Source organism: Nyctereutes procyonoides, unplaced genomic scaffold, assembly GCF_905146905.1.
Source record: "Nyctereutes procyonoides isolate TBG_1078 unplaced genomic scaffold, NYPRO_anot_genome, whole genome shotgun sequence".
In the NCBI taxonomy this organism is placed as follows: Eukaryota; Metazoa; Chordata; class Mammalia; order Carnivora; family Canidae; genus Nyctereutes; species Nyctereutes procyonoides.
The window spans coordinates 48,697,427-48,721,790 of NW_026575046.1; the positions used below are offsets into that span (position 1 = coordinate 48,697,427).

At 49.0% G+C, this 24,364-nt stretch overlaps 1 protein-coding gene across 4 annotated transcripts in view; it reads left to right on the plus strand.

Moving 5' to 3' along the window:
* Positions 1-24,364, plus strand: part of ERGIC1 (endoplasmic reticulum-golgi intermediate compartment 1) — a 106,636-nt gene that overhangs the window by 44,849 nt on the left and 37,423 nt on the right. For all 4 annotated transcript variants that reach the window (XM_055324891.1, XM_055324890.1, XM_055324888.1 and 1 more), the window contains exons 2-4: positions 6,096-6,157; positions 12,168-12,240; positions 22,448-22,542. In XM_055324891.1, coding sequence (XP_055180866.1) covers positions 6,096-6,157; positions 12,168-12,240; positions 22,448-22,542 — 230 coding nt within the window. The remainder of the gene's footprint in view (positions 1-6,095; positions 6,158-12,167; positions 12,241-22,447; positions 22,543-24,364) is intronic.

Here is a 24,364-nt window from a genome sequence, read left to right on the forward strand (position 1 = left end):
AGCTTCCCACATGCGAAGTTTTGCTCTGCATACAACACAGTTTCTCAACTTAAGTTCTCTGAACATTTGGGGCCAGTAATCCTTTGTTGTGGGGGACTGTCCCGTGCATTGTAGGATTGTCAGACGCATTAGCTTCGCTGGCCATAACCTGCTAGATACCAGTAACATCCTTACTCCCCTGGGTGACAACCAAATGTCTCTGGGGGCAGGGGGCAGGGGTGCAAAATTGCCCCTGGTTGAGAACCACTAGCATATGACTTTTCAAGAGCATGAGAAATAACAAGGATTTCATAAGTTTTTTATTGGCTTGTTTTTGTTTTAACTATTCTGAGTTTAATTATACCTTGAACTGGACAAGTCACTCTTCTTCTTGAGGCTTTGATTTTCCCATCCATAAAATGAATGGGTTGGATATAGTGATCTCAGTGTTTCTTCTAGACCTGACAGTGGACAGTGTTGAAGGCAAGGCCTGTGGGGTCTCTGTGTATGCATCCTGTCCTAGCAGGTAATAAACCTCTTGCCCACCTAGCTCCAGTCACTGGCTCCCATTCTCCTGGCACTTGGCATAGATAGTCAGCCTTCCTTAACTCTAGCTGATGGTTCTCTTACTTTGTCCCCCTTTTCAAAGGAAAATTTCTCAATTTCCAGTACAAAGAACCCCTGAGGACCCAGCTTCTCCACTATCCATTTCATCTTAATCTTGTTAAGACCAGCCAGTAGATCTTATCTTTGCAGATTGATTGAAGTCAGTTCCCCAAGGGCCTGGATGGGACAGGGCTGGTCAGCAAGAGGGTCCAGGTCCTGCCTTTGAGAAAATCAGTAGTGGGAGGGCAGGAAAAGAGCAGTTTTTTGTTTGACAACAATAAAGAATCCACCTTTTAGCTTTTTCTGTTTGAGGCTAACCAATTCCAGTTCTTTAACCTTTTTGCCTAAGATGTATTTTCCACTGAAGTGGTCTTGGTTTGTCCCCACATTGTTGGGAAAAGCAGCAAGAATGTAAATCAGGCCTGGATTCAGATGCCTGCTGTGGCACTTCATAGGTGTGTGAGCTTAGCCAAACCACCAGCCTCTCTAAGCCTCATCTATAAAATGGAATAAAAGCCCCTAACTTGAAGCCTGGCCAAGAGAATTGAGTGAGAACATGCCAGCCACAGGCACAGCATGGGCTGAGCACACACTAGATACATAGTAAGAATCCCTTCCCCCTCCTCTACTCCCTTTACCCTTTCCTCCATTCTCATGGCAGTGGGTGGCCACAGCTAATCGCATCACCACATCACCGCAATGAGGGATTGACTAATGTAAGCCAGAGAGGACGGCTCACTTCCCAGCCTGTCACATGCCTGGGTTCTCACCAGCCTTCCTGTGGCCCATTTTCTTAGTGACATTAACTGCTGACTCACTTGGCTTATGGTCAGCTCTGAACCCAGGGTCTTTTTCAGTTTACCCCACCACCGCTCCCCAGCTTAGATTTATGGCACAGAATGGGATAATTATTAGAGAACATTTTGTTTAGGTGGCCCTTCTCAAGGAGTCAAAAGCATTACTAGACTGGCAACTTCATGAAGGCAAGGCCCATGTCTACCTTGACTACTTCCATTTTCCAACATCTAGAATATGGCCAGGAAGTACTTAGTAAATATCTGTTAAATGAATTAATGTATTTGGAGCTGCTCCCTATCTTCCAGGAGATTCCTATCTGCTCTAGGGCAGTATCTGTAGAAGTAGCAAAACCTTAAGATTTTAACTTACTAAGTGAGCTCTATACTGATTCCCACAAGTACAGAGCAGTAGAAGGACCATGACCTATGACTCAGACTTCAGTTTGAATCCCAGCTCTACTAGTCATGGGCTTGGTGACCTTGAGCAAGTTGCTTATAGCTTAGCCTTAGTCTTCTCCATGGAAAACTGAGGTATCAGTGTCTGCCAGGGTTATCATAAGAATTCAAGGTGAATATGTATATGTAAAAGTGCCCAGCACAAGCTGGCGGTGATCTTGGTTTCACATCAGTGACTCTTTCCAGAACACCTCTTTCCTTTGGTCACCATTGCCTCCTGTAGTTTGGTCCAAGTCTACCCTCCCCTCTTAGACCTTTGCTCACTCAGCCTTCACCCCCTCACCCACCCTTCCTGCTCCCAACAAAAACATACTCTTGACACCCAGCACAGTCAGCAAACATTTGTTAAGCCAGCACCTCAAAATCAGATGCCTACAGGGACCAGGTATGTGTGAAGAAAGCAGGCTGTGCGAGGTTTTTATGTGAAATCTCCCCCCTTAAATTGTTTTTCTTAAATTCCATTAAACTAAAAAACTTTTTTTAAAAAAGATTTTATTTATTTATTCATGACTGACACAGAGAGAGAGAGAAGTAGGCTCCATGCGGGGAGCCCAACGTGGGACTTAATCCGGGGGTCTCCAGGATCACACCCTGGTATGAAGGCAGCACCAAACCACCGGGCCACCGGGGCTGCCCTAAAAAACTTTTTTACCTTTTTATCTTGCCATAATTTCTAGCTTACAAAAAAATTTACAAAATTAATGCAGAGTCTTCCCATATGCCCTTTACCAAAGCTTCCCCAAATGTTATTACCCCATCTCACGTAACCAAAATACCATTATCAAAACCAGGAAGATAACACTATACAGTAGTAGTAACTGATACCATGGATCCTATTCGAATCCTAGCCATTGTCCCACTGATGTCCTTTTTCTTGTCCAGGATTTAGTTGTCATGTCTCTAGTCTCCTCCAATTTTGGAAAGTTCTTTAGCCTTTACTTGCCTTCATGACCTTGATGCTTTTAACAAGTGCTGGCTAGTCATGAATCCTCAGTTTGGGTTTGTGTGTTGCTTTCTCATGATTCATTTGAGGTTGCACATTCTTAGCAAGATCCCCACAGGGGTTTACAATGTGCCCTCCCCAGTCTGTCAGATCAGGAGGCACATGATATGTCTCCTTACCAGCGACACTCACTTTGGTCACTTGGTTAAGATGATGTCAAGTTTCTCAACTGTAAAGCTACTCTTTTTCCCTTTGTAATTAATATGGCTTTTGTGGGTAGGTGCTTTGAAGGCATATAAATATCCTTTTCCTTATCAAACTTTTGATTTATTCATTTCTTTATATAGATTTGTGGCTTCCTGTTTTATCCAATGGGTTATTATCTATTCCTGTGATTACTGACTGTAACGTTCACCTTGCCCTTTCTTTGGCTTGTGTCCCCATCATTCTTTGAACACTTTCTTGCTTTCTGACATAAGATACTTCAAGCTCATCTTGTGTTTTCTTTGCCTAGCCCTGGAATCAGCCATTTCTCTGAGGGAAGAATATTTAGAAGCCAACATTTAAGAACCAGATGCAATCTGCTATCTGGCTGTCACTGTTCCTGGGCCTTCTCTATGGAATGAGCTAGGAAATACATGTGAATATGATGTGTATTTCTGTATTTGTGTACATTGAAAATCATGAATTCACAGTGAAACCTCCATTTCCACTCTAGCACCACAGAGTTTATTCTATGTACCTCCAGTTCCCAACAGTGAGACACCTGGCTCCCATCCTCACTGTATTTACATATTCACATTAGTGCCTCTCCCCCATCCCCACCCCGGGATCACTGCCAGTTCTCCCCTCTTCACCCTTACTGGGTTCTGACACTGCCCCAAGCCACCCCCACCCCACCTCCTCACCTTGAGTGGCCTCTGAAACTCCCAGTTTGGGAATGATGGCTTATATAGTTTATAAACTGTGAGGCCCTTCTTAACCCGGAGGGGGAAGCTGGATTGAAAGCCCCTCCCACCCCTCTGGCGCGGGTCCTCCAGCTGGTCCCAGCACTGCGTTCTCTCTCTCTCTCTCTCTCTCTCTCTCTCTCTCTCTCTCTCTCTCTCTCTCTCTCTCTCGTCATCTCTGCTCCAGCACGTCAAGTTCAGGTCCTCTTTCCTGACCTCTACTTTTGCTGTTCTCCCTTCCCGGACTACTCTCTGCCTCCACTCACTCTTCCTCTGTTCCTCCTGTTCTGTTCAGACATCACCTGCTGCCAGAAGCTTTGCGCATCACCCCAGGTGCCCTTCCATTTCCTTGTTTATTGATGAACTATAGGCACATGGGGCCAAGCACCAAATTTTATACCTGAATTCCCGGTGCCTAAAAGAGGACTTAGTAGGTGCTTGTAAATGTTAGATGAATATTAATAATAGTAACTGCAAATATTATTATAATACTTCCTGGGAGCTAAACATAGTCCTAAGTGCTTTATATGTATGGAGCCACTTGGTCCTCACTGCTATGCTGCGAGGTAGTATCGTTGCCCACACTTTACAGCCAAAGGAACTGAGGCACAGAGAGGTTATGTCAGTAATGTGCCCAAGGTTGCACAGTGTGGCGTCACATTTGAGCCCAGGTTGGCTAATTCTACAGTTCACACATGTTCTTACCTCTCCTGTGCCTAAAGGGGTCAGCATTCTCAGAATGGGAGAGGTGAGTAGGTCTGGATAATTGAGTCATATGGACCCCTCCCTCTCGACCACACTCCCAGCCCCAGTTTCTAGTGCCCCTTCAGGGCCCAAGAACAGATAAGTGGTAGCTGAGCAGGCAGGAGGGAAAGTGTTACCTTTTAACTTGGCAACCCCAGGAATTATCTTCTCCCCTGAGGTGTTAGGAAACCCAGCACGTTTCACATGCAATTAGGGTGAACGCATGGTAGTCAAATATCAGATCTTACGCAAGATTCCAAGTCATTGCGTTGAGGTTAGCAGGGTGCTGACAGCTTTTCCTAGTCACTGAAGGGGAACCACATGCCAACTACTGGTCACACCTAAGGGCTGAAGCAGCCGGCCTCTTCACCATTCCAAGTCCTGCCTGAGAGCTGAGGAACACCATGTGGACGTAGAGCTCTGTTGATAGAACTCCGCTTTGTGAGAACTGTCTGCTCAAGTTCAAGTGACAGGAAGGAAGCCAAGTGTGTGAGGCGCCTCCTCTGTGAATGCTTTGTAAATCCACCACAGACATTTATTTCCATTACTCCTCTCAGTGGCCTGGCAGGAGCGGCGAAACCTAAAGTCACATAGCAAGGAAGACCAGCTCAAGATTTGAACCCAGGGTGGTCTGATTCCAAGGCCTTAAATCTTTTTTTTTTTTTTAAGATTTTATTTATTTATTCATGAGAAGCACAGACAAAGGCAGAAACATAGTCAGAGGGAAAAGCAGGCTCCCTGCGGGAAGCCGAATGCAACACTCCATCCCAGAACCCTAGGATCACGACCTGAGCCAAAGGCAGACACTCAACCACTGAGCCACGCAGTGCCCCTTAACTCTTAATTGAATAGCTGGCCAGCATTACACCATGTTTGTCTGCCTCCCAAACCCCAAATTCTTCTGCTGCCCCCAGGATCCTCGTTTGCTCTGATGGGACCCATATGAAAGAAAGGAATCTGCTCTGTATGTGGGGAGGAAAGTTGTGTTAGATGGGAGCCAGAGCTATAGTCATCACAAGCTAATTCTGAGACGAGGCAGGATTTTATGTTAATTTCATGCCTTGGAGTGAAGAAGAATCTTTGCAAGCAGGCTGCAGGAGCTGGGGCAGGGGGGAGTGGAAACAGAAGGGGGAGAGGGAGGCAGGAAAGGGAAGAGGGGGAGGAGAGGTGACGCTGGGCAGGAATGCAGTGCCGTCATGGAACTCAGGAAGGACTGTGCGTTTCCCTATTTCCTTCATCAGAGAAGCCCAAGACTTGGGTTCCGTTCATTCCACAAGTGCTTACTGAGTTCTGCTATGCACCAGGACAAAACCTAACAAGGTCCCTGCCCTTGTGGAGGTTCCATTGTGATGGGAGGGGGGAGACCAACCTAGAAACATAACCAAACGAGGGTCATCTCAGGTAGTTCTAAGTGTTGTGAGGGAGTACTGCCAGGGGGTGGGGCAGAGTCCCATCAGGGGGGTGTCTGGCAGGCCTCTTGGAGGAGATGGCCAGAAAGAGTGGGAGAAGCTGGTTCTGGGAAGAATTGTGGCTCACTGGCCAGGTGGCTGACACCATCTCCCCTGATGCCTGAGACATGCCCCTTGCACCCACCTCACCCCTGTCCCCTTTTGCTCTCCGCAGGTTTGACATCTACAGGAAGGTGCCCAAGGATCTCACGCAGCCGACATATACTGGGGCCATTAGTGAGTAGCGTCCTTGCCATTGCTCCCCTCCTTCCCCCCCATCCCATACCTGGGTCTGCTCTCCCTATGCCCAGCTGCTGAGCCAGAGAGGAAAGGAGAGACGAAGAAGAGGAGAAAGGATGGGCATCTTGCCAGCCCTTCATAGTTCCTCATCTCATCTGTCCTCACCATAATGCTGTAAGGTATAGGCATCTTCTGTTTCTGGAAGGATATACCTGGAATCATCGGTAGTAATTGCCTCTGGGAGGAGATATGGGGGCTCAGGGATCATGGGGAGACTGACTTTTCCCTTTCATACCCATTAGGCTACTGGAGTTTTTGACACAAGCATGTTTTTACTCATTAAAAAAAAAAAAAAAAAAGAGTAATTGTACCAGATTTTGGTTTCTAAATGCCGGTCTTCAGTAAAAGGACCTAAGTGTCCTTGAAGAAATAGCCTAAGTGTCCTTGAAGAAATAGCTCATTCCAGGGCTGCGGCAGGAAGAGTACAGAATAAGCGTGGATCAGCTTGAGGCCAAAGAAAGCAAAGAAGCACCAAAGGAAAGAAAAGGCTGGAGGTACATTGACACAAAAGCAATAGGAAAGAGGTCCGAGACCAGCATGGGCAGTCTGAGTAACTTTCCTGTGGAGCTATGCAGAGATAGCACCTCAACCAAGTGATGAAAGTTGACATCAACCAGTGAGAAGTCTTGTGGGTGTCATGTACCCCCCAGTGGGATGTGATGGGAAGGGCACCTCACCTCCAAGGGATCATCACCCCCCAAAAAAGGACAAGCCTATTTAATCACAAGAAAACACCAGACAGTCCCCAGTTGGGGGACGTTCTACAATACACCTACCAGTACTCTTCAAAAATGACAAGGTCTTGGAAACCAAGGAAAGAATGAGGGACTGTGTCGATGGATTCAAGACTAAGAACACAGGAAGACTAAAGGCAAAGTGGAGTCCCAGGTCAGGTCCAGGAACTGAAAAGAAGCATTAGCAGGGAAACTGGTGAGATTTGAGTAACGTCTATAGCTTAGTTAATGGTGTGTTCAGGGTTAATTTCTTCATTTTGACAAGTGTGCTGTGGTTGTAGAAGATGTGTACAGGAGGAGAAGCTGGTTGAAGGGTGGATAGGAACTCTCTGTACTATCTGTGCATCTATTATTACTCAACCATGAGAAGTTGAGTAAAAACAAGCTAAAAGTGCCATGCAAGCAGGAATACTTTATAGCCTCATACTCTAGATGAGAAAGTGGGTCCAGAGAGGTGAACTGACTTGTCTGGGGGTTCATAGCCCTCAAAAGGTAAGCTTGCCTGACTCCCTCACCAGTGCTTGGTGTGGGAGAGAGACCCTCCCCATGGACTGTCCCGTGAGCAGGGCCCTGGGGCTGGGCAGTCAGGTTGGAATCCATTGCTACTTCCCAGGGTGCACCAGGGTCATGGGGATGACCCCACCTGGTCCCGCCCAGCCTTCCCTTATTGACGTTGTGGGTACCTTCTCCACTCCTGGGTCTCCACATCCCTGGGGAAGGGAATAGAGCAGCCAGGTAACAGGATGCATGTCCAGCAGGCTTCAGGTCTGGCAGAGCCGGGTTCATTCTCCCATCTAGTAGCTTGGTGGCCTGATCCTCAGTTTCCTGATCTGGGGAATAAATGAGTTCATACCTGTCAAGTGTGAGATATGTGCTGAGACCTCAGTGCTTGGACTACACTCTTCTTGTCATTGACCGCCAGGAGCCACCAGCCTGTGAAGGTCTGTGACAGCAAATGCTGTGACGCTTGGTGCCTGGGTCCCCAGAGAGGATATTCAAGGCACGTCAGAGGCAAGGAGCTTGTTCATTTATCTGTTCAACTAGTTTATGACCCTGGTGTCCTGTCCCCTTCCTCCCACCAACTAGGAGTTCAGACCTCTGCTTCACGGCCTCTAAAGTCTCACCCTTGTCAAGTGTGTGTAACAATCAGATCTGTATCCTCCTAGTATTTTTAAAGAATAAATGCAGGCTTTGGTATACCGATATCCTTGTTATAAGCAGAGATGGGAGCATACCGTCCATACCACTCTTCCCTGCCCTTTTTTCAGCTGACACATCCTGGACACCTTTCATACCGACACATAAATGGCCCACTACATTCTTCCCTCCTGATGTGTCTGGCAACCCACCATTGCCATCATCTGTGCGACCCATGGTTTATGTAACCAGTCTCCTGAGGGGTGGACATTCTTGATTCCCATTTATTGCTATTGCAGACATCCTTGTCCATATATTTTTATATCCTTGTATGGTTATTTCTGTAAGGTAGCTTTCCTAGAAGAGGAATTACTGGGTCAAAGGGTATGTGCGTTGTAAAATTTAGAAGGTACTGCCAGATGGCCCTCCAGGGATGTGGTCTGATTTGCAGCCCCAGCCACAACATGCAAGACAGCAAATTCCTTTACACAAGAGGGGAAAAGGCGTGAGGTCTGGGAAGCCAGCCCCTAGCTACTATTTTGTGAACAGAGTATTAACTGGGTCCTGGGTCCAGATCCCGTGCCAAGTGCCAGAATCATGTTGATGAAGGGGCTTTGGTCTTTGTTCTTGAGGAGCACACGGCCTCAAGGTTTGAATTCTGCCTCCTTCACTTACGTGGCCATTTGGCCTAGGACAGATTCCTTGACTTCCCAGAGTCTTAGGTCTTGGGTCCTAGGTCTTGTGTTCCCCTTTGCTCACAGCACGGTTTCCACTCACACATGCTCTCTAGGGGACACATTCCTAACGTCTACTGCTTGAGTCAGTTTCAGAAGAAGTCTGGTGTCAGAGAGCCCAAACAGAAGTCTGATGTTAGCTTCTTGCCCAAACATGGATGGAAAACCTTCATCAAGCCTTCAGTATCACAAAGGCCTTTCTGGCTGAAATACTTCCTACTTGCCTTCAAGTATGTTTTTCATTCATTCATCCATTCATTCAACAAATGCTTATTTCATGCCTCCTCTGAGCGAGGCACTGTGTAAGAACCTGAGGCCACAGTGATACTGAGTTAACATCTCTGTCCTCCTGGTATGGGTAAGTGGTAGGGTGAGTAGTCACAGAGCATGTATGATCAGGGCTATTGGACGCTTGGGTTTCAGCTGAGCAGACTCTGGACTTAACAAGTGTCTACCTGCTGGGTTGACTGGCCTTGAACGGAGCACAGATTCCCAAAAGGAGCCTTCCATCCCTGTCCCACCACTTCCAATCTGGATGGAGTTAGAACTTTGGGGCCTCTTTGCAGGGTTGGGTGGGGCAAGGAAAGCAGTTAGAAGAGCTGGATTGGCCTAAGTCAGCATTAACCTTCAGAAATACCTCCCTATTTTGTGACTGTTCATTACATCATTCAGTGGGTTGCTGGGGCTTGAGAGTAGTTTGGGAGGGGTGAAAGTGATCCTGGAATGTGGGTCCTACATAATACTGGAAGATTACAGGGGAAGGGTGTTTTCCCTGGCAGTGGGACTCTTTATCAGGCATCATAGCTGCAGTTTGCAGGTGAGAAAGGAAAGGACATGAGCCAGGAAATCGGGATCAGTGGCTGCAGGAGTGCAGGGGATTTATCCAGCAGCTGGAAAGACATTTGAAATTAGTTTCTAAAAGCAAGGAAACATCCCCCCTCCGTATAAACTGATGTGGCATGTATTTAGAGATAGGTTGCTGAGGAGCAAAGCATGGTTGAAAAGGATGTATACATTATACTGTTGTTTTCGTAGAGAAAAAAGGGATTTGTACATCTATGCTTAAACAACTGTAGAAGGATGTGAGACCATAATGCTGATACCTCTGGGCAGGGGTCTGCAGATGAAGAGAGACTCACCACACTGCTTTTTTATGTAACTTGACTATTTTTCTTATCATGTGCATGTATTACTTCTTCTGAGAAGAAAAAAAAAGAGTGAAGCCGTTTAATACTGCCCCATATAGCTTTTTCAATGTTTGAAGAATTGAAGAGTCATTCTAGGATCCCATGGGTTGGTCTAGTTTTAGAGGTGTGTGGGGGGGACTCTGGGGATGTCCCTGTCTTGCTTTTCACTTGGAGTCCTAGATCTTGGGGTTTCTTTTCTTAGGGCATTGCCTCTAGAATTCACTTGTCCCAGGCTTGTGCCCCCATCTGCCTTCCAGTGTGTTCCTGGACCCAGTGTCTTACTCTCTGAGCCTCCATTTCTACATAGTTCACAAGGACATGTGCCCCGTCAGGCAGGAATGTGAGATGACAGGGTGGCTATTCATGCTACTACCGCAGGGCATGATGTAGTAGGGGCCCAGCAAACATTTGTCCTCTTCCTTCTTCACTCAGAATTAATCTTTGTTCATTTTAAGGTAGGTAGGTAGGTAGGTGGATGGATGATAACTGGTTTCAGAGTTTACCACAGTGCTCAGCTAGTCCAGGAGCAGGCTGTCAAGAAGGTAGCAGAATCAGCAAGTGGGACCAGGAACTTTTTTTCTTCATAGGAAAGTAGAGGTCACCCCATTTGTCAGTTCCCAAGCCCTCCAAGGTCTCCCTGATGAAAGTTCTAATAATAAATGAATGCTCAAGCCTTTATTACCTGCCAGGCACTATTTCAACCCTAGTGTCTGTGTTGTGGAAATTCAGAGCAGCCCCATAAGGCATGTGGCCATTTAACAGATGAGGAAACGGAGGCTGGGATTGGTGAGCAGCTTACCCAGAGACGCACAGCAGCTGAGCTGTGGACCATACTTTGTAAGCCCTTGTCTGCTGCATGCCTCTGTGATAAGCCCAGAGGAGGTGTGTTCAGCTCTCATTCCATACTCTTGGTGGTGACTCCCTCCTGTGTGCCGAGCTCCGGGCTAGGCATTGGAGCTGTGGAGTTTCTGCCTTCAGGGATAGCGGGTTAATGAGAGAAGCAGCCACAAATAGCCAATAAAATGTGGAAAGTGTGAGAATAGATCCTAGGAACACAGAGGAAAGAGTGACCAGCTCCACCTCTCAGGGTGAGGGGAACTTCCCACCAGAAAAGATGTTTGAGCTGGGCCTTGGCCTGGGAGGACAGAGAGAGGTTCCCCCCTCCCAGAGAAGAGAGGAACAGGGAGGAAAGGGGGAGGTAAGATGGGAGGGGCAGGAAACGCAGGAACAGCAATAAAACACATATTGCATGCGGCTCAGTGTGGCTGGGTGGTTAGATATGGAGAATGTATAAGGAGATGGGGCTGGAGTTGAGGAAGATCCTGGGGCACTTGTTGTCTTGCCCCCAGGAGTGGCTCCAGGGGTCACAGATTTCGCCCTTGTCAGGGGCCCAGCAGACAAGATAAATATGAGTGATGTGGGCCAACTCTGGAGCCCTTTTCCAAAACTCCCTGCATTTCAGACTTGTATAAAGAATTCATTCCATAAAGAACTGTCCCTTCTCTTGAAGCCCAAGTGCTCGGTTATCCTCATTTTCTGACCTCTGTTGAAGACGTGGGCACAGGGTGATGGTGCCACTGGGGGTGGCAGTAGATGGCGAGAGACACTCAGCCTCAGCCTGGGAATCAGGGAGGCAAGAGGGAGTGGTGGGGCCTTTGACAGACTAGTGAGCTCAGACCCTGTGTGGGAGCAAGGGCTTGAGTGTTGTGGAGCAGCCAGCAATCTGACCTTTGATGTGAAATCAGATTGTTCAGTGTGAACTGCAGATTTTAAAATCCCTACCACTTTTGCCGAACAGGACACATTTGTGGGCTACCAGTTTACAACCTGTTTTTGACTGACCTCTGCATTAATATACTTTTGTGGAAGGAAGCCAGGCTGGCCCCCGACTGAGGACCCGCCTGAGTGGGGGGGGGGCATAGTCCCCATAGGAAGGTCAACTTAGTACCTAAGGTGGTCTACAGTTTCTGGGAGCAGGGCTGCTTCTACTAAGAAGGGGCTTTGGGGTGATTGGTGTGGCCTCTCTCCCCCTCCCTCTAAGCAGCTTTCCTAGAGGCAGGGGAGGGGGAAGAGAGGGGAGGGGTGGAGAGGACCCAACCCCCTTCCACCAGTGCCCTCCACCCTTAACAGTGCATCTCTGTATTGTTCCTTCCAGTTTCTATCTGCTGCTGCCTCTTCATCCTCTTCCTCTTCCTCTCGGAGCTCACCGGATTCATAACAACAGAAGTGTAAGTTTCATTCCCCCTCAGGGGGCATTCTAGAGTGTTCTTGACACCCCAAGCCAGAGGAGGGAGGGGCTTTAAAAAGGCGAGAGACCTCTAAACCTTCCAACTCTCATTTCCAAGCCCGTGGCATCCTTCACTCCTCTATTTCTTAAAAGGGTATTGAAGTTAGAGTAAAAGCAAACACTCGTTGAAGCTAAAGAGAACATTTGGGTTCTGTTTTGGGAGGAGGCGGGGCTCCTGGGTCCTCAGATGAACAGAAATCACGGACCAGCTCTGCCTTCCCTTTGTTTGGCCAGTGGGCTTTTTTTTCCTTCTGAATCAGCGCAGGGTCATTTGATGTGAAAGCTGGAGGAGTTCAGAGAAACGATGCAGCTTCCTACCAGAGAGGGGTGGGGTTGCTGACATCAGAGCCTGGTTCCCTCACCTAAGCCCCCTTCCCTGCTCGGAGGCCCATACTCAGTGAGGAATCAGCGTGGGCTTCCTGGCAGTGCCTGACGCATTGTGAATCGATCTCTGATTTCTAGAATAATCCGTTGCCCAGATAACCTAGTAAATGCTCTGGGGTATGTGTAACACAGAATGCCATTGGGATTATTCAGTCACGACCTCATTGGCCGCCCTGAGGTGGAATTAGACCCCAGAGCTTCCTGCCTTGGTCACTGGCTCAAGGCTTCCAAGCCTCTTCATTCCTGTGTTTACAACTCAGAAAGTCATCGTGGGGCTGGGCCCTGGCCACCCACTCCTCTGTCCAACACTGGAAGTTTCTTTCTCACTCATGGAATTTCTTGATTTCCTTTGTTTCCCTCTCAGCCACAAGACAATAAGGAACAAAAAACATAGCTGCTTAGTCCAAGACAGGCCTGGTAGCTGTGTAAGTGTTACCACCTTTAATCCTCCAGCAACCCCAGGAGGTAGTTATCTCCGCTTTACAGATGGGGAGAACTGAGGCTCAGAGAGGTGGAGGGATCTGGACAGATCTTATCTTCCTCCACCACCACATGCCTGCCAGCCCATTTCTGGATGTAGCCTCCTGCCTTCCACTACTATGAGACAGTTTGCCTTCCCTGTCACTCTGATCCTATTTTTAACCCTGATGACACCAAAGCCCAGGGGATCTCATGGAGTGGTAAGAAAGAACTTTGGACAAAGCATTGGGAGACCTAGGGGTAGGTCTCTGCTCAGTGACCACTTTGCTGTGTGACCTGGACAGGTTGCCAAACTTCTCTGGCTCTTAGGATTGCTGGCCAAACAAGGGAGGGTATACCAGAGTCAAAGCTTCCAGGTCTGAGGAGGCTCGTGTGCTTTCCAAGATATGACTCCCTGACCATGCAGGGGTCAGAGAAGGTTCTTTGTCCCATTCGACTCCTAATGGGGGGTGGCTCTGTGTACATTTGGGCCACTGGATGTCTCAGAGGTCACACCATCATGATTTGGAGTTGGAAACAGGGACAGCAGGAAGATATTGAGACCTACTGTGTGCCATACACCTGCTGGTCTTTCTAGGCTGCACCCCATTCTCTGGGGAGGTGATATTCTGATATTCTGAGCAGGGTGAATGGGGCACATGTGTGACAACAAGCAGGGAGCCCCAGCTGGGGCACCAGGGAGGCTTTATGTATTCTAGACAGTGCCACTAGGAAGTGCAAAGGCCCTGTGGTAGGAATGACCTGGCATATGTGCAGAGCAGATAAAGAGTTGGTGTGGCTGGAACAGAATGAGCAAGTAGAGAGAGTATGGAGTAGGTAAGACCAAGTTGGGGTAGGTCCTGCACGCTGTTGTGTATTAACAGGTCTCATTCTTGGTCCTGTGCTCCCAGAAGTCAGAAACCAGGTCTGCCTCATTCATTTGCTGTCTGGTTCCTTGCTCAGAGAGAAGCTGAAAATGCCAACAGTGGACGCAGGCCATGAACAAGTGAACAGAACTAGAATATATGAATCAGTAAAAAAAGGTTCTGATGAAAAAAAAGCAGGGCAGGAGACAGAGAAGGTATATGATATTTGGTGAGGTTTAAACAAGATTATTTGCCAGAAGGTGCTTAATGTAGCACCCAATAATGCTTTAATATCCATGGATCCATAGCTCTTCATTCATTGATTTATTTCATATTTATTTTCCATCCAATGCTAAAAAGGTTGTAAGACTGCCCAGCGCCTGGTGTATAAGGAACATTCCATGATTGTTAATTTTCTTGTCCCCTCCCCTGAGCTGAGATCAGCCTCCCTCACCTCCCGCTGATATTGTGAGGGGCACCTGATTTAGCTCTTTGTCAGCTTAGCCCACAGTGAGATAGGGTGCTGAGACAGCGGGCCCCAGACAGGTAAGTTGTGATGTCAGAGCTTGGGACTGGAGCAGGTGAGGTCCCGTGTGCTGTGTTAAGGGCCCCTCAAGCAAGCCTGGACAGCTTGTTCTGCTTAAAGGACAGGGCTCCCTCCTTTCCCAAGAGCACAGCGTATTCCTGTTACTGTGCCCAATGCTCTGCTCCAGGATTTCCCCTTCCTGACTCCTGGGGGCATCCTGGACACTCTGGTCCCAGGACCTCCCTGGAGAGGAAGAAAGATGAGGCGTGAGTAGAGACCGAGGTGAGTATCAGACCATAGGGCCGTTCACGGTGTGTTCACCTTTTGTCTTCTGCTAAGCTCTTCATTTGCCATGTGAGTGGCTGGAGGGAGGGAAGGAGGCAGGAATGAGAAGAGAGACCTGTTGGGAGCCCAAGGGCAAGAAGCTCCATCCGTGACATGCAGTGACCCTAATGGCCCTTCTCTCCCTGTTGCCACGTGACCACGGTGCAGGAGTGCCCAGAGGAGTCTGTAGGGGTGAGGACTGAGGACTCCACAGAAAAATCCAGAGGAGAAAGGATTGTTCCTGGTCTTCCCTCTATAAGAAGCTTCTCTGACCTTGGGAAGGCCTGCCAGTTTGGAAAGAAATGAAGGTCACAATTCTTTAATGGATGGCTGACCCTCCCTGGCAGTTTGTGACCACAGTGGTTCAGCTCCCCGCCCCTCACCCCCCACCATGAGATTGTATCCCAAGGAAATGAGGTCACTGCTGGTAGGATCAACATTGCTCCAACCCGGACCTGTGGTTATCACTGACATAAGACACTATTCTGGCCCAGCTCAGTGGGAAAGGAGGCCTGTTGGTTTGGGCAGTTGGACTCTAACCTGGGCTTTAGACAGGCCACTAATTACCCTTGGGAAAGTGGCTCCATAGGGTGCTCTGCAGCCTCAGGGTTCCAGGGGAGCAGGCCCCCCTCCTCAGAGAATGTGGCTACAAAACTTTCCACCTTTTGACTGCCCAGGCTTGGCCACTCTTAATGATTAACCCAGCGAGGATTTATAATAAGAAAATGTAGTGACTGGAACTCTCCATTGATAATTTATAGTACAATACAATGTATTATACTTTCTATTTACAATTTATAATGGGGACACACATACCAGCCAGCCTTCTAGGTTAGCACTTTACAGTGATCATCTTGTTTAACCAATACAGAACCCCTTATGGTAGGTTCTCCTGTTAGCCTTAGCCTTACTTTACATCTGGAGAAACTGAGACACCAGGAGGCTCAGGCCACAATGAGGTAAGTGGTGGAGCCAGAGTCAAACCCAGGTCCATCTGATGCCAGAGCCCAGCCTCGGCACCCCTGCCCTGTCATACCACCTTTTTCTTCTCAGAGCATGCCTAGGTGCATGGGAACAGATGCTTTTTGGTCAGAATGTTTGACTGGAAGACTCGATTACACCCTTATAGGGTGAGGTGGCCGAGCAGGCGGTCAGAACTCCAGGTAGCCATTGCCCACCTAGCAGGAGCCTGAACTGTGTCTTCACGTGCTCCAAAGCAGGCCCCGAAATGGGGAGGCCAGTAGCTTAACCAGGAGGAGGACCTGGCCATCTCCCTGAGAGCCCAAGTCACCCTCTCTGAGGCCCAGGTTGGGAGCTAGAGGCGGGTAGAGAGACCCAGGGTAGTTGTGTGAAGGAGTGCTGGCAAGCCTGGAGGTTTCTGAGCCCGGAGTGACTGGACCAGGTTCATGTTGCAGCAAGATCACCTCTTGTGAAGATGGAGTGAGGGCCAGGTGACCCTGGAGACCAAGGCCTGGTGAGGAGACTGGGTGATGGTGGTAGAGAAGGGGGTGGGGCAGGACTCAGTGGCTGAGAAGGGACTTTTGGCCCTCCACCTGGGAGGGAATAGGTAAGAATACTTACTTATACCTGGAGCGGTCAGAATTCAAAAGAAGGTCCTGGAGAGCTTGCTTACATAATGTGCATCCCTCCCCTTCCACCCCACGCCCTTCCGTGGGCCTCACTGCTGTGTAAGTTTCCATTAAATCAAATTATTAAGCACGGAGGTCAGCGACTTTGGGCAGGAATCTGAACTATTCAAGTGCTCTTCTAAAAGCAAATAAAATTGTTTTCCATAGATGTCATCGGACTCACGCCTCAGCCTAGAATTTCAGGGCCCTTGGTTACATTCCTCCTGTGCTCCCCCCACCCATACCTCCCTAGTTCCTCTCTCTCTCTCTCCCTACATGGCCACTGCTTACTGACCCCCACGCAAGCCAGCCAACTTCCTGACACTGTGTTGTGTGCCCCAACTGGAATGTGCCCCCCTCTCCTCCACCGGCACACACTGGTTACTTCCCCCATTTATTCAAGGGGTTGTGATCTCATGCTCTGTGCTCCTGTCTCAGGGAGCCCTCGACCCAGTGTCCAGGTAGGTTGGGGGGGTCAGAGGTGGCAGCCCTCCAGGGCTGATGGTACCAACTCAGCAGATGGAGGGCACAAAGGGAGTGGACCCTTTACGTCTCCATGCCCTGTGGGTACTTGGTTTACTTGGGCCGTGGGTGGGGATGGGGTGGTCATCTGAAGATTATCAGATGATGACACTTGCATCACAGGTCTACCTGGGGACACTTGCCTCTCAGTTTTCACTGATTCCTTGCCCCAGCCAGTTTAATGCAATGGAAAGAGCATGGCTCTGGGTTCCTAGGGCTCCAGGTTCAGATGCTACCTCTGCCTCTTCCTGGCCATGTGACATTGGCCAGTCTTTTATCTGTCTTCCTCAGAGCCCGGTTTCATCCTTGTGAGAAGAGAACAGTAACCCTACTAAACATTGCCTTGCAGTGGTTATTAAATGAGATACTACATGTGAAAGCCCCAAGCATAGTGCTTGGCACTAGCTGTGTGCTCAGAACTGGAATGTCTTCTTTGATCAGTTATAAGCAAAGCCACCTTTTATAAACGAGCCTTAGAATGTACCAGGGACTGTGAAGCACCTTATATCCATGAACCCATTAATCCCTGTGATGAGGAAAGCAACTTTTGAGAAGAACAAACTTTGTTTTTCTGGGTTGCCGCCTAAGCATCTTATGGTATGATAACCCTACCGACGCTCAGAGTCTGGACATTTAGATAAGGACTTTTGAGTTTAGGATGCCCCAAGTTCCCGCTTTTATTTTGCCCTAGGCACTTTTTAAAATAACTACTTAGAGTTAAGTTGGAGGAGAGTTAATGACCTCTGCCCCAGTCATCTCCTAAGTAATAAGTGCTTGCTACTCTGCTCTCTATCTCCCGCTGGCTCCTGCCCTTCCCCTGGCTCTTGGCATACACACCCCCACTCTTAGGAGCTGTAAGTAATCAATCTTGGGACTCTTTCTCCCTTTGTGTGGGTGTATTGAAACTGTGCCTTCAACCCAAACGACACTGGGTTGCACTTCCCCATAGTGGGAGCTTGGATGCTGAGGGAGCTACCTCACAACACTGTGTGGGTGGCTTGTGCCCCCTCGTTCAGCAGGTCATAATTGGCATCTCGATATAATACACCAGCTGTGGGCCCCTCAGCACAGTCCTTCCCACAATGCCGTGGGGTGGATACCGGTTATTACCAACTCAGTAAACACTGATATTTATGATAACCATGAAAGTAGGAGACCCTTTCTTATTGAGCGCTTACTGTTGACTAAGATTGTGCCATGTCCATGAGTGTCCCTGCTTTATATCTGGGAAAACTGAGGCTGGTAGAGGCAAAGCCCCTTGCATAAGGTTAATCACCTAGGAGGTGGCAGAGACAGGATTTGAACCCTGAGAGTCTGGACTTCCGCCACGATGCCTTCTGCTCTTTACCAAGAAGGTCCCCCCCTCGAGGCCCTCAGGTAAGTGAGTAACATAACATCCTGGGGCAGTCTGCAGCTTTATTGCTCACAGCCCTGGGAAGTAGCCCAAATCCTGACTGCTTTTTTGTTTTTTCTCTCTTCTTTTTTCCTCTTCTCCTCCTCTCCTTCCTGATTTTCTCTCCTTCTCTTTGAGAGGCTTATATAACTTACAGACAGCAAAGTGCACAAATCTTAAAGTTGAGACTTAAATGTTTTCCTATGCTTATACTCGTGTCACCATCACCCCATCAAGACAACACCTTTCCACCACCTGAAGATTCCTTTGTGCCCCCTCCCAGTCAGTATCTCCCACTCCCACCCCCACTATTGTGACTTATATTACCATACATTAATTTTGTCTATCTTCAAACTTCATAGAAGGCTTTTCCAATTTTACAGTTAAGGAACCAAGGCAAGGAGGGGTGACACAACTTGTCCCAGGTGCCCCAGCTTCTTAGCAGCAGAGCCAGGAGGTTAGCCCACATCCATCTGCCACTGCCCTGTGGGGCTTCTCATCATCCTTGCTAGTGACAGGAGAAATCAGGCCCATGGGTCCCCAGACAGCAGTAAATCCACAAAAAACTTTTATTGCCCCTCCAGGTGGGCTGGTTTCTGGCTGTCCTTTCACCTTTTAAAATCAGTTCAGCCCTGAGCTTAGTGGAGTCTCTCTCTCCCTGTCTTTCCCTCCCATACCAATCAATCAGTCAATCAATCAATCAATAGATCTTTTAAAAAAAATTTCAATTCAGCCCCAGCCATTAATGTTAGCTAGCCTTAGTGGGCATCTGCAGGTGGCAGGCTATGGACAGGCTTGCAGCGCTGGCTGGAGGGAGGAAGAAGCCAACAGCCATGGAACATCTGCCTTGGATTCAGAAAGTAGCTGTCTTGGCCTCACTGGGTCAGCGGCACAGGTGATTGAACTGCATTCATCTTGCAGCCCAGGGCCCTTCAGGAAGGCACCTGGGAGCAGCCAGTTCTAGCCTTACATAACCAAACTGGCCCAAGCTCTGCAGCAGTGGGCTTCCCATCTCTCCTGAACACCTCAGCCCCTTTATTGTAGGTGGCATTAGGGAGCCTGGGCTCTGCGGGCTGGGAGAGGCCCCTGGGGCCTCGAGGTGAGTTCACCTGGGTGCCGCACTCGGATTTCGCTTCTCTGCGCTGAGGTCACCTCCCTAGGATTGCCAGGGGATGACATCATCCCAAAATCCCTCAGTGAAGTGCTGAGGCCCTGCCTCCCAGGTGGGAAAGGTGAGCAGCTTTAAGGAAAGGGGTTCGTTTGGGAAAGGCATCGGGTTCCTCCTCCTCGGTGATGTTTTGCTAATCATCCAGCAATCTCATCACTAAACAGCCCTTTGGAGTTGCAAATCAAGGCTGGAGTAGAAATTGGGCTCTGAAGGCTGAGGAGGAGGATTTGGCTAATGAAGATACACATCCCTGGCATACCTCCTGTGCTCCTGCTTGCTCCTCTCCCGCTGGCTCATTTGTTCTCTTTGTTCCCTGATAGGGGCCAACCCTATGAACCTGCCAAGCACAGACCCTTAGACAAGCCAGGCCAGGCTGCCCTTCTCCATTTTCCTACTTGACCCCAGAAGTTGAGAGCAAGAGGGAGGGGAGATAGCTTGAGTCCTGGAAATCCTGGGGCTCAGGCAGAAAGCAGACCTGGGTTGGGATTTTAGCTCTGCAATTTCCTGCTGTGTGACCCTGGAGATGGGACTCACCCTCTCTGGGCCTCAGCTTCCTTGTTCTAAAATGGAGATCAGGACATTTCACAGGAAGAGATGTGATAACATAGACTCATTTGGAACTTTCCTGGTTTAATGGGCTGGAGGACCAACAATCTGTCACTCTTTTGTCTCCAGGAACATCCTTGTCACTTCCACAAGGAAACAAACCCCAGGTGACTTTTTCAGCCTGCTGTTAATTGAGCACCAGCTACATCACATTAGGTGCGAGGAGCATAAAGACAGGGTCTGAGTAAAAGCAAAATGCCCTGGCCATGGTCTAACTCATTCTTCCCCCAAGATGTGGCTATTTAGAAGATTTTCTGAGAGTCTAATTGCTTAGATCTGCAAAGCCTTTATTCTACATCCTGTGGACAAGACCCTGGCTAATGTTTACAATAGCCACAGCCCAGCCACTTCAAGCTGCCCCCATAGCTGTTCACTAGCGGATGTCTCTAAGACACTTTGAGCTCAGCACAGCTACATGGAATTTCTCTTCCAGGGGCTCCCAGTCCAGCAAATGGTTCCAGATAGAACTCATCAGTCTGCCTGCATGCATCCCTCCAGCCAGCCCCACGGCCTGTCCAGCAGGAATCCTGCCTGCTGTAGCTCACCAAATCTTATGTCCCTCCCACCTGTTCCCCCTCCTCCATACCCAGTCCAGGCGCCATGTCTCATCTGCTCTCACCTGCACCACTGCATCAACCTCCCGTGTGGGCTCCCCAGGTATGGTGGCCCCTCTGGTCAGTCTTCTTGCAGCAGCCCGAGGGAGCCTGTGGAAGTATAAGCCTGACCATGCTATTGCACTCAGGTTGTGAAGGCCTCATCAGGGCTCCCAAGCCCACCTGACACATTCCCTGTCCATAAACCAGCTACATCACAAGGCCCCCTTCCCTTTTCTCTGTGCTGCAACCATGGTGACCTTCGCTCAGTTCCCTAAATCCACCACTTCCAAGCCTCTGCACACTTTGTCTCAGGGATTCCCTCTCCCTCTTTCCTGGGACAGCCTCCTCATCCCAACTTCCTCAGGCCTCAACCCCCACCTCCTCAGAGAAGTCCTTCTGGCCCACTCCCCCCAGAGGTCAGTTGCCCTGTTTGTCCCTCCCATAGCACCCCACAGCTTTGCGACAGAGCAAGAATCATAGTTGTAGAAGGTATTTATATAGAAGGCGAGCAATGTTTGTAAGGTTGATGAAGGCAGAGACCACGTCTGACTGGTTACCCGCTGTGTCTAATGCCTGACAGGTAGCAGGCACTCAAAAAGTATTTGTTGCGTAAATTCGTATTGCTGATGGATCCTAATGTGGTGCCCTTGTTCTGGATAACAAGGTGGCATGGCCGTCCATGGAGACCCCTGCCCCCAAACTGTGCTTCTCTTCACAAAGACCTCCACGTCAGTGTCCCTGAAACCTGTGAGTTTGTTACCTTATGTGGCTGAAGGAATTTTATAAATGTGCTGGCGCCCAGCATCTTGAGCCAGGGAAGTGACCCTGGGTTGTCCAGTGGGCAAGATGAAATGACAGAATTGCTCAAAGCGGGAGTTAGGAGGTCAGAAAGGAGTGAAGATACCCTGTGGCTCTGCTGGGTTTGAAGGTGGAGGACGGGCTGTGAGCCTGGGCAGCCTCTAGAAGCTGAGAAAGGCAAGACCAAGGATTCTGTTCTGCAGCCTCCAGAAGGAGCACAGCCCCACACCCTCATTTCAAAAACACTTCTGACCTCCAGAAGTGCAAGATAATAAACGTGTGTTATTGTAAGCCACCTGCTTTGTGATAATTTGCTGCGGTGGTCACGGAACACTAACATATTAGTCTAATCATGTCTCGGACCTGGTGTTCACCCCAGGGCTTTGTGAGAGCTGGACATTGAGGAGGACCACCCAGTGGAGTGGGAGGAGGTTCAAGAGAGTAGGGAGTAAGGTCCCATGTGCCTGGTGGTGCCAGGCCCTGATGCCTACCTAGTAAGACTCACATTCTCAAGTGTTCAGACAACCCCATTAACAGCGGGTGGTGGTATCCCATTTAACAGGTTCACAGAGGTGATGGTATCTCCTGAGTTCACGTAGAAAGTGGCAAAGCCGAGATTAGAACTTGAATGTGTCTGACTCTGAAAACCATGCCCCTACCACCATCCCGTCCCCCTCCCTCTAAGTGGTAAGGCCAGCCTTTGGAGAGGGCCCTCAAGATGGGAGCCTCCATCCCGTGTCTAGCAGCCACACGCTTCCCCGAGATGGGAGTCCTGCTTATCTGAGCAGTGGTCACCAAGGGAAATGGCCCCCGACTGGCCCCTGCAGCTGGGATAGGTGCCCCATCTCAACAGAAGCTTCTGTACTTGTCTCCCTTAGCGTGAATGAGCTCTACGTCGATGACCCGGACAAGGACAGTGGGGGCAAAATTGACGTCAGCCTGAACATCAGTTTACCCAATTTGCACTGCGAATGTGAGTATTCCCGACAGCCCTCTGCTGTAGCAGGACCCCCTCCCAGAGGCAGAGCTGGGTGTGCAGCTCTGATGACCAGGATAAGCCAGCAAACGGGACACGTACAGATAGCAGGTAGCATAAGATTCTCTTTAATCCTTTTGGGGGGGGGAATGTCATCCCATGTGCACGCATTTGGAGGTTTTCTAGACTACAAAGCCCATGAAATTGCTAGTAGGGGTGACCTCTGGACAGTAGCCATGTTGGTGTGTCAGGGGCTGTCTCCTAGGTCAGGTTCCCAAGAAGCAGAGTCTGAGATTTTCTGCAAGTGGGTTATTGAGAGAGGGATCCTGGGAGGAACCAGAAGGGTATAGGGGATGCAAGAGAACAAGCAGAGATATGTGTTCAGCAGAGGTCTAATCACAGCCTGATTTCATGGGGAACTGTGGCATGTGACTGGTGCCACAGTTGGTCCTACCCGGTAGCAAAGGGGCCTGGCTGTTATGATCCATATCCCTGACTAGAGGCTGCAGGGTGATGTGTGGGGATGGGGTGGGGGTGGGGGGAGGTCACATCACCTCTCAAGGATCTCTAGGCAAGGAGACCTCCAACTAGCCATGAGCAGTCACCTGGAGGGGATGCAGCTCTGACCTGTTAGCAGCTATTGGGAAACTTGATTTTTTACTTCATACCCTATTTTGTTTGTTTGTTTCATGTGTTTCAACCAAGAGAATGAATTACTAGTATAAAACAAAACCCACTGGAAGTCTGGTTTGGAGTCATAATCTGGCTCTTTTGCTCACTAATACTGGGTGACCCTGGCTAACATGTGACCTCTCTGAGCCTGTTTCCTCATCTGTCAAAATGGGTTTAGTGCTATCTATCACCTGAGGTGTCTGGGAGGGTCTGATGAGCTGATTCCTACACTTCTTATCAAGTGGACAGACAGGGTGTCCCCTCCTGGACTAGGGTTCTTGTGTCCCTTTGCCGCAGCCGGGCATGCAACCCGATACCGCTCCTTCTCCTCCCACCCACTCCCTTCTTCCGGAAGGACAGAACTTCGGGTGTGTCTGCGGGCAGAGATAGGGAGCAATTCAGTTCTGTTATTGCTTTTGGTGAGAATTACATCACAATTTTGAATCCATAGTGGGCCTCAGGCCAGGGAACCTGTTGAAATAGGTCAGTTTTATTTTTATTTTTTCTCTTTCTCTTAGAAAAATAATTCATCTGGCAGCTTCTCATTCAGGAGTTGGTTGTGTCTCTGGAACAAGGAAATTCTTAGTCAGGCCAGAGGGCTGGGATGAGTGGGGCAGGGGAGGGAAGGGATGTGGTTCCAGGCTCTGTCCCAGCGATGGGCAGTGGCCCAGGAGGGACCCGGCCACCTCAAGCTTCAGGCTGCATCAACTTTCCGGGCCCTGCTGCTTTGTGAGCCCCTAACCTGAACCCAGGCGCCTCTCACTGGAGCCCCACACCCTGGCTTTTCTTTAAAAGAACTTTACGTTTTTATTATAGAAAAAAAAATGCATGCTCATCATTGTACCTTCAGAAAATCCATAATTCCACCTCCAACGACAGCATCAGTTGACATCTGACGCCATTCCATCCTGTTGGCCGTTCTTTCTGTGCGTTTCTAACCACAGCTGAGATCACGCTGTGTGTGCAATCTCATATCCTGCTTTAAAAAGTAATATTTGATTGTTAACTAATACAAGAATATCTTTTTTTGCTTCAAAAAAAATCATGTTCAAAATACAAAAATATATAAAGGAAAAAGAAGTAAAAGAAGTACGTGTTTCCTGGGGTGTCATCCTCCCCAGAGGAAGCCTCTGCTGAGAGTTGGGAC